Source organism: Pholcus phalangioides, unplaced genomic scaffold (genome assembly GCF_987345545.1).
Source record: "Pholcus phalangioides strain wild (caught in Gottingen) unplaced genomic scaffold, Ppha-v1.0 ptg000008l_1, whole genome shotgun sequence".
NCBI classification, from domain to species: domain Eukaryota; kingdom Metazoa; phylum Arthropoda; class Arachnida; order Araneae; family Pholcidae; genus Pholcus; species Pholcus phalangioides.
In genome coordinates, this window is record NW_028301601.1 from 49,888,997 (window position 1) to 49,899,873 (window position 10,877).

At 35.6% G+C, this 10,877-nt stretch overlaps 1 protein-coding gene across 9 annotated transcripts in view; it reads left to right on the plus strand.

The window, feature by feature from the left end:
- Positions 1-6,156, plus strand: part of LOC149084447 (IQ motif and SEC7 domain-containing protein 1-like) — a 425,974-nt gene extending 419,818 nt beyond the window's left edge. For 8 of the 9 annotated variants that reach the window (XM_089234841.1, XM_089234847.1, XM_089234842.1 and 5 more), the window contains 2 exons: positions 2,190-2,242; positions 4,283-6,156. In XM_089234841.1, the coding sequence (XP_089090967.1) occupies positions 2,190-2,242; positions 4,283-4,528 (299 nt within the window). In that variant the 3' untranslated portion in view covers positions 4,529-6,156. The remainder of the gene's footprint in view (positions 1-2,189; positions 2,243-4,282) is intronic. The other variant, XM_089234840.1, reaches the window with a different exon arrangement.
- Positions 6,157-10,877: the final 4,721 nt, after the last annotated feature.

Genomic DNA, 10,877 nt, shown 5'->3' on the forward strand with positions numbered 1-10,877 from the left:
TTGTTGATTTGAACTTGCGAAGCCCTTCCTCTATGTTACTTGTGGTGAACTTGTCTTCTACTTCTTTATCTTGATCTTCTTCATCTGGTACCACTTCAATTTCAGGAGCAGTCAACTGCATTAAATCTACCTCGGTTGATGCCTCTGAATTGATATTAATTATTTGCTCGACTTTTTTTATATCCACATTGAACCCTTCTCCAACCATCTGTTTCGCTAACGTGACAGTGTCTTTTATCATCTCTTCAGTTGACTCTGTAGAAATGGTTGTGTCCTAGAGCGCACATTGTGGCCAAAGGTTAAATGCAACCCGAGTTGACTGTTTCTCTCTTAAGAGCTGCCACAGCCCTAGTTATGACAGTAATGGCATTAATGATAGTGTAATTCTTCCATGCCTTCAAGACATTTTATGCATTTTCATCTTCTATTGCGTGCACAATCGTCTCCACTGAGTGGCGTGTATAGTGAGCCTTGAATACTTGCCTTATGCCCTGATCAAGGGGCTGAATGATAGATGTTGATTAGGAGGCATATAAAGGACTTCCACACCATCAACTTTGAACACATTGACTGTCCAGGAGCATTATCCAGTATCAAAAGAACTTTGAATGACATGTTTTCACTCTCAAGGTACCTCCTGATTTCTGGAACGAAACACTGTTTAAACCAATCCAGGAAAAGTGTTTTCATAGTCCAGGCCGTTTATTGTTCATCCAAAATACTGGAAGCTTTGACATCCTTTCTCTTTAATGTTCGCGGATTCACAGGTTTGAAGATGACAGTGGGCTTTATCATGTACCCATACGCATTTCCACAAAACAACATAGTAAGTCTATCTTAAAACTTCTTTAGGGCATTTTCTTCCAAAATAGTGCAGTTTTGTCAGCGTTAAACACCTGCTGAGGTGCATGACTCTTCTCTTAAATTTTCTGCAAAGTCTTTGGAAATTTCCTAGTTGCCTCTTGGTCAGCAGCGGCTTGATTGCCAGTGACCAGTGATTTTTACATTGCGTAATCTGAATCGTTTCTTGAACCCCTGAAATCAACCTTTACTTGCATAAAATTCTGATGAAATAGACATTTCACCAGCTGTTCCCTTTATAGAAAAGTGAAATTTTTTTGCCTTTTCCATTATAATATTACAATTAATTGGAGTACCTTTTTTGCAGCAGTCTTGTGTCCACAAAAAACATCATTTTCTGTACGAGAAACACATGGATCCTGTTGGCGATGCAAAGTTTTGCTGCCACAGGTACAGCCACGGCTGAACGAATTTGATTCCTTTTTCTTGATATATCTCACTGTAGATTCGTTAATTCTGTAATGGTGGGGCCACAGCAGCAATTGACTTACTTGCCAAGCATAATCAGTTTATCCAATTTTTCTTGCAAACCTTTCACTTTTTTGTTTCTCCAAAGCATTATCGGTAGAACTAGAAAAATGAGTCATCCTGAACATGCAAAACTCACATTTTGTAATCAAAACAGGTGAATGATGATTGCTGAGTGTTTTCAAAAAAATTTTCCAATAAAGGAAAAAAAACCATGAATATGTGTGTGTGGCGGAGGGGGTCGCCTGTACTTCGAAAAAAAAACTTTTAATCAATTACCAATATAACTAGTATTGGGAAATCATAAGTTTTTATTAACTATATATTAGTCAGTTATCAATTAATTGTTGTTATTAGAATGAAGCTCATAATGATTGATTCATTGAAAACAGGCTTTTATTTGGCTTAGTAGAAGTTCAAAATGGAAATGTTTACAAGCATATTTAAGATTTTTACCAACTCGCCTTGGTAAAACCTAGATCTTACCGGTAAATTCTAGGTTTTACTAGTTTTCAGGCTTTTACCTTAACATACATATAGATTCAAAATTTAAGTTCAAGAAAATGTTACAAATTTTCAATCTGTGTTAGAATTTTTTTACACTTGTAATATGAAAATTTCAAATACATTTGCTGCTGATGTCATAGACATGGCTCCATTTTTTTAAATTTCCCGGTATTAATGTTCTCAGTAGGGCAAAACTCCAGTCTGTATTTCCTTGTATTGTTACTGGAGAATACTAATCTCATATTTATGTATGCTGTGTATTTCCGTTCTCAGTTCTGTGCATCTTTTTCTAACATAAGTTTTTCATGTTTTGTTGATATATTTGTATTCATTACATTCTTTCTTGCTTGCAGAAATTAGTAAACCTGTTAGGAGAGGAAGCGCTGGCTCCCTAGACAGTGGAATGGTAAATACATTTTCTCGTGCAAATTAATGTTAGAAAATTTTCTATGTAGAACCTTAATTGTTTTCAAATATTTACAATAACTCATTCCTGTTATAAAAATGTAGCTTCAAGACCTTACAAATAATGTTAGAACTTGAATAGATGCTAGAGTGTGTTTTTTAGTAGGACTTCGGTAATTAAATTGTAAAATGTCTTTCATCTCACTTTTTCTTCTTTCTACATACAAACCTATGAGGCTTCAAGGGCGTAGCGAGTGGGGGGACTTGGGGGTCTGGTTTCCCCCCCCCCCCGAAATGTGAGAAAATGACAGAAAAAAGGGAAAAAGATGGCCAAATCCATTGTTCTGTCACTTTGGTCCCCCCCCCCCCCGAAATGAAAGTGGTTGCTGATGTTCAAGTTTTTTCGAAATAAAAGCAATTATTCAGCAAATTCACAGACCACTTTAAGTTACCTACAGTGCACTTCCACATCCCTTTAATGGCACACCACACAATTTGAGATCATTTAAGCAGGGCCGTCTTAAGAGCATCATGGGCGGAGATGCAGGGTGTGGAGTCGAGCGTCAAAGGTGGAGTCGACTGATCTAATGTATATATGAATTGACATAGTTGTGCTGCCCAACAATAGTGACTGTGCCCCCCCCCCCGACTTCCAAGTCTATCTCCGCCTATGCCCCCGGGCCAAGTGATTTTTCTGTGGCCCTACCTGACAAATTTTCAAAAATTTCAACCGGTTCTAATTTCTCTCAGGCCCCTCTTTCCTTGAGGCCTTCGGGCCCATGCGCTAAGATGACACTGCACTTAATCTGGATTACTGTTCCAGATCAATAAAATGGCCTCCGGCACATTCTTACTTCAATTAAGTAGTCAGCTGTGCATATTCAGATGAATATAAAATAAATATCCTGCGGCACAGTTCCAGTTCACCTAAGCACCCTGCGCACCTAAGCACATTTTCAGATCAGTTCAGTGGCCCACAATACATTATACATCACTGAAGTAACCTGGGGCACATTTACAGATCACTTAGTTGACCTAGAAATTCCAGATCACTTAAATGGCATGTGGCACATTCTCGTTTTAATTAAGTGACCCCGAGAGACACATCCAGATTACTCAAATGGCCTGTGGCACACTCCCAGGTCATTTAAGAGACCTGTGGCGTATTTGCAGACCATTTAAGCTGCCCGCAGCTCATTCCAAGTTCAATTAAGTGGCCCACAATACCTTTACAAATCAATTAAGAGGCCCGCACACAAGTCTGTATTTGGAATACATTGAGCTCAGGCAATGATGCACTTGCTTGGACTGCCTTTGTTTTTGTGTGCAGAAGAAAAACTCCAACAAAAAATGCCAACACTGAGCAAAGCTCACTGAAGAGTGAAGACTGATTATACAAGGCAATATCATGCAAGTTACCCACATGGTACACCTCTTCAATTTCGCTTGTGCAAGTGCGGCGTCTACAAGCATACATAATCATATATTCCCTGGACAGATCATGTATGAATCTTTTGGAATATATGTGGATCACATTTAAAAAATTTCGTCCTCAAGCCGCTTTAACAATCAAAATGCTTTGTGCGAAATTCTTTTACAAATGCTCAATCATGCCTGTTAAACTTGCAGTTACATGTATAACCACCTTAATGGAAGAATTTGTGAATGTAAATCTTTCTATGGAAACAGAGCTTTTAAATTTCCATAACATAAAATTGTTATACTAAAGGGATAGTTGTATTGAATCATTTTAATAAGTCACAGTAAGTGGTGTTTAATATCATTTAAAAGACTTTATTATAAGTATCTTATTATCTTTATTATAAGTTGAGTGAATTGTATATACCTGCTGATGTTGATTGTTAACAGCGAGTGTGGACAAAGACCTGGTCACACTCGTGTAACTTTTAAGGGGCTTTGTAGTGACGAATTCACTCAAATATTCTTTTTAAATCGTATCAGATTATTTTTGATGTATTGTCACCTTATGTGTGTGTGGATGAGATAACACTTATTACATTGTCACGATTCTCATTTTCAGTCAATATCTTTCCAGTCTTCAGCTGCAAGCAGTGTCAGTCACGACTCCTCACCTCAAATAGTTCACGCTAGTTCAACATCATCCGGTTCCGGATCTAGCCTCAGCAGTACTAGAAGTGGCGTAGATGGACCCGGTTCTTCTCGCCCCGGTGCGCAACCCGGATTCCTCGGTGGTTTGTTTGGCAAAAAGGGTAAACACATCAGCAAAGGCAATTTGAAAAAGCCAATGGACAGCTCAGATCTGTGAAGGTGTTCGAGCAAATGGAGAGCCATCTAGTTTTCCCTTTCTTTTTAAATTGCCATATAGATATTTTTCTTCGACAGAGCAGACTGATCACAAGTGTTAGGTGCTTTTCTGTGTAGCGTTGATGACTATCATATAGTTTTTGTTTTCGACCAAAGAAAGCATCATCATAGACACTGGAAGAGAGTCTCGCACATATGTCTGGGGATTTTCGAGTAACCAAGTGTAGCAACGGCACATCGCACCATGATTTCACCCGACATTCAGATTAACATGCCTGTGATGATAGCCGTAATCTGTGCCTGTGAAGAACGGACCTATATTCCTACAACTCCTATAGTGTTAAAACTGGAACAAGTTTTTTTTTTTAGTGCAAGACCTACATGCTATGCGTAGCTGCTGTACATAATAGTTATCAGGAAATTTTGTACATATAACGAGATGTACATAGAAGTTTAATGTGGAGCAAGTTTATCGGGCTGTGCGATTTCTAGTATGCGTGAAAAACAAAAATGAATCTATCAGAGTCCAGTATGTATTTGAGAAAAAATATATATATAAAATATAATAATTGTGTTAGTTTTTACGAGAAAGATCGTGTAAACATGTATTTAACAAAAATGCTAAGCATCGGACAAAACTTGTTTGTTTTTTTTTTATTTAAAAAAAATGAGAAAGTTTAGTGTGTGGCCCTGTCGGGATTCGTTACGTGTTTGTGCATTTTGTGTTTGTGCGTGCGTATGTAATACCAAAATCGTTTGTATGACTGTCCAAACCATTGGAGAAATAACGTTTTCAAACTTTGTACCAAAGTACGACTATTATGTGTTCGATTCTCTATACATATGCATATGTACATATAGAGAGAGAGCGAAAAGAGACATTGTGTGAAACGTGCATTTGTAATATTTCTCGATGACTGAAGCGTGTGAAATTATGAATGTTAGAATTGTATAAGAGGAAATAATTTTTCTAGTCTTGATTTAGGCGCAGAGATAAGTGAATTTACATAAGAGGAAAAAAAACACACATAATCATATTGGCATATTATATATAATTACATTATATATATATAGTATTACGTTGATCAGAGCTCAAGTTCAAAAACACTTCTTCCACCTTCGTCTTTATTTTAGCGAATTTCTCAACAAGAAAATCTAGATAAGTGTGTAATAGATTATGGAATTTTTCTCCCCAAATTTTTTTAGGTATAACGCTAAAGGCTGGTCCTTATTTGGCAATAATTGAGTAATAATAATAGACATTTTCGTCGTTGTATAACATATTTTTATGATGAGATAACATTAATATTCGATTCCCCAGTGTTCTCTTGTAATCGGAAAAGATTCCTTTTATGGATTGTATTTCATTTCGATGTTAATGAGAATAAAGCAATACATATTTTTCCCCCTTTCTGTTGTAGAAATTGAGTTGTTGTTTATTTTGAAATTTGAATATTTTTTTTTTTAGTTTCGGTTTCTATATGTAGTTATAGAGGCTCGTTTCTCGATGTATTTCTTCTTTCCCCCCCCCCCCTTTATTTTGTATGTGTTTAAAAAACTCATTGTTTGTACTTATTTTGAGCCTGGTGCTTCTCTTTTAATTCAAAATAAAATATTCAAACAAAATTATTTCGGCTCGGCTTTGTTTTTGAGTATTAGAATGATACTATCCTTACAAGGGGCTGGACAAGTCCCCAGATTTCGGGCAATCAATTTAAGACACCACATATTCTATTTGGTATTCTGAATCTGGGCCATCTCAACATCATTGTGGTCCTCCGGGGCAGGTGATTTTTCTGATGCCCTACCTGGTTAATTTACATGCTGCTTCTCGAAAATTTCAACTGGATCTCATTTTCGTGAGGTACCTGGGTGAGCCCATGCGTTAAGACGGCACTGTTCTGAATACCAGCTTAGGGCATGAAAGATTAGTGTCAGGTAATAGATTCCTGACGCTTTAATTCCTACATCGCTGAAGTCTGGGACCCCTACACCATAGCTGCCAAGTCTCTCGAATTTTCCGGGAGTCTCCCGAAGTTTAGCTTCATCTTTCGACCGAAAAGTTCTCAAATCTCCCGAATTTTTACGAAAATCCCTAATTATCCTTAAAATTCCCTACTTTTTGCCTGTTTTTCTTTTTTTCGAAATTACGTCACACGTCGTGAATGAGGAAATTCCCTTTTTTTAAGAAAGTTTTACAAACCCTCTGATGTTAACAAGTTGTTTTATCGAGCAGGGAAATAGCTTAGCAGCCAATAGTCCTGGATAATAATTGAAGATTATAGTGACGCGTATGTGGTCAAAACTTTCTCTTTTTGTTGAAGTTACGTACGGGCGATAACAAAACGAATAATAAGCAAAAAAATATTTAATCAATTTTAAAGATTAATTTCCTTAATAATAATGTGATCCTCACGTATTCCCAAGGGATCAGCATGATCCGTCGAGGGAATTTGTTAAGTGTTAGGTTAGTAGACATCCATGCCCGAACCGGGGTTCGAACCCAGACCTGCACAGTGAGAAGCTAGTTCCCTAACCACTCGACTGCCTTTCATCAAACGTTCCAGAAAAGGGCCGACTTTTTCTTTTTGTACAAGTTGTGTTATGCACATAAACATCGGTCATGGTGAGAAGATTGACATCGTCACCCATGTGAAATCACATAAACATCAAACAAGTGTCACAAAAAGTCAATGCTCTTCAAAAATTGGCGCTTTTTTTCTTTCATCTTCCGATGATTTTGGGGTCATTCGCGCAGAATGTTTGTTCACATCGTTTCTGATTGAACACAATATTTATTTATTTATTTAGATCACCATTGAAGTTTAGGCCTCCAATTTCACTCGTTTTTTGCGTAGGGATTTTATTCCCAAGTGTTTAACTTCCATGCGTGGAAAATCCCTATTTGTTTGGAAAAATCTCTTTTGTATTTATTTGGGAGTGGTTTTAGCATAAAATACGGGTCCGTCCCTAACCAACACCCACTAGAAAATTCTCTAGTAGGTGTTGCCCTAACCCTCCTTTCCCTCTCTACTCTTCGTCTTAGTTCTCGACTACCCTATTTTGTTAGATTTTTCATTGTCATTATACTTCTGACTATTCTAGCCAAACCATCTTAAAACAAATTTTTGCTTCCACTGACTGCTTTGAATACAGCTTTCCTTATACCTTTGAGCAAACTCCCCAGTTCTATTATCAACTTCCCCCACTATCACTAGTTTTTTTGCACAATATCTGTCTCATTAAACCGCATTCTCTTGTATAAGCCTAGGTCCAACACAATATTGTACAAATAAATTCCTCCATCCCTGCTATCTATTGATGATATGTGTAGCGATGTGAGAATATCTGCATTACTTTCATGAGACTTGTATTATTGTAGGAATCACTTATCAAGAAAGACCCGTGAAGTTTTACTTGCGTGGACCCCATTCCTGTTGTAATGCTGCATAAAAATCAATCGGGGCTTGCCAAAATCTAGGCGTCAACAAAATATTTCAAGAGCCAAGTATAACTATACCTATTTTTTGAGCAAGCTATAGTACATATAGGAAATTTTAGGTTCCAAATACCAGTTTCTTAGTCGCGATGTCAACCTGTCACCAGGGATTTGTAAGTTTCTCTAATATAAATGACAATTGCCGCCTGGCAGTCGAGTGGTTAAGGAACTAGCTTCTCACTGTGCAGGTCTGGGTTCGGGCAATACCTTCTAAAGCAGAAGGCCTGCCCCCGAGATTCGTGACGTCATCGAATTCCGTCCTACGAAACACATCTTCCCTGCAAGATCGTTTTCCAGCACCACGCTAACGCCTATGTGTTATAACACATCGACCCACGTTGCTATATTTTTTTCTTAATGTTATATAAAAAAAAAGGCTAAATTATTAAAGACTTGCACTCGAATAGACAAGTTTATACTTATAATTCATTATTTCCAAGTATCAATTAGCGCCAGAGTTTTGATAAAAACTTAATATTTGAAAAAAATTACCTCTTGACCTCAAAACTTCCCCAAGAGCTTAATTTTTCAGAACTTCATTTCTGTTGACTTTAACCAAAAAAATATCCATTGAATACCAAAAGAAAATTGAGACCAATTCAACTATATAGTATCCTTTATTTCTCAACACATACAATACATATTTTAAGTCATTTATAAAAAAAATAAATATGTAAAAGGAACTTTTCGTGAAATAAATATAATAAATAACTTGAGACTTATATAAGTTCTTAATGAGAATATTATCTTGTTATTTATAATACATAGTTACATATAATATCCTTGAGAACATTCTCTGGAAGGACTACTTTCATAAATTACTGGGAATTTTCATGTATAAAATAATTTTTCTGAAGTTATTAATAATAGTGCTTGCAGAGAGAATATTCTTCAGTTACCAAAATCTTTCCAGAGAGTATCAAGAATATATGTAATAACATGTATTATAATAATCTTGATAAATAACTTGAGAATATTCTCTAGTAATTTATAATAGTTGTCTTTTGAGATAATATTTTCTGTCCCCGTCTCTCTTCCCGTCAAGAGTTCAATCAATATTCTAGAACTAAAAGTTATCGTTGGGGGTGATTATACTAAAAACTGTTTTGTTGTAAATGTTTCGGGCAAAGAAAACTGATTTATATTTCACAATATAAACAAAGTTAGCAAAAAAAAAAATTTAATTTAAAAGAAAAATGAATATTCTCGATTATTCTCCAATTTTTACATCCAGGATAATATTGATAATATTCTCATTCTCCGAGAATATTCTCACCTCATATCTCTAGATTAAAGTAGTAAAAATCAAGAATAGTGCTTTTTTTGAAAATGTCACCACTTTCCTTTTTTGCATAAAATTTATTGACAATAATTTTCCTTTAAAAGTGTATTAGAAATACGTCACAGAAACTCCACCGAAAATTACCCCCTCCCACATACTAAAACTTACCTCAAAGATATATTGTTAGTACCTGTCTATATTTCCCAAACCTGGCTTTTGAATACGTATTTGTATATATTTTCCAGTTAAAACATGGAAAACCCAATTCATCAACACAGTATTTTGTAATTTCTAAAGAACTCAAAGTTGTTCATCATAACGCACTGCAAGTCTATTTCGAAAATGCCCCTTCTGCACCAATCACTGACAAACGTAGATTAATTTTAAGAATTATATTATGAAGCAACATGTGATCTATGTTCAAGAAGGCCAAAACATGAACCTCATGAAATTTATAGGCGGGATGAAATTCTATTTGGAAAAATAAACCTCAGTTTTTTAATACAGCTAGCTTTTCTGATAATTTTAATCAGATACACTATCAGGGCAAAAATGGTCTGGCCCTTTATGTTGAAGGGCAAGGATGAACATGGAAATTTATATGAGGACTAATAGACAAACCCAGTATTTTGTTATTAATGCAATTAATTATCAGTTGCGATGGCTACAACAATAAAGCCAATAACATCCGAAGTGGATCACACAATTTTGAGAATTACATTATGAAGCAACGAGCCATATATGTTCAAGACAGGTAAACTATGTATCTGACCAAATTTATATAGACATGGGAAAAATTCTAGTAAATATTTTATGATTATACACTACTCCCACGTTGGTATCAATATAATCATCACTCAAATATTTTAAGTTGTTTTGTGTATTGAGAAACCTTAATTTATATGGAAAAATAAATTGACATTTTTTTAACCTAATAGTCTAGCCCAGATATAATTCCACCAACCCCCGTCCCAAAGAATTTTGGCATTATAACAGGTAATATGGTTGGAATAGTGTTTTAGAGGGGCTTCATTACATAAATTCACACATTTATAATGAAACACTTTGTCTTCTTAGTTATTCTATAAATATTTCAACACTCATTTAATTTTAAGAGAAAATTCATGAAATTTTAAAAACTGTGCATCATTACTTGAATATTTCTTGATATAAAACTTGAGACACATATTTTACACTTACCTTTGAAGTTATTTTAGTTCTACATTACATTGTAATCCCAATATAGATGTGTGCACTAATCCATATTTATATCAAAAATCAAAAAAAAAAAAAATCACCCTGGCGAATAGGATTGGTTTGACTGATATTTGAGTGACTATTGTATAACATCTTTACAAACTTTGTGATTTGACTGGTGATGGTGGTGCCTGCTTGGTTTCACTGCAAATTAAGGTTTTTGCAAAAAATGATATCTTTACCTAGAAAATGAGTTATACAGAGCTTGCTTTGAACTCGCATGTAAATGACCACTGTATCATCATTTTTCTTGAACTGTTTCTCTCCTTAGGAAAAGGCTCAAATGTTGTGGTGGCATGTTTTTTTTTCCAA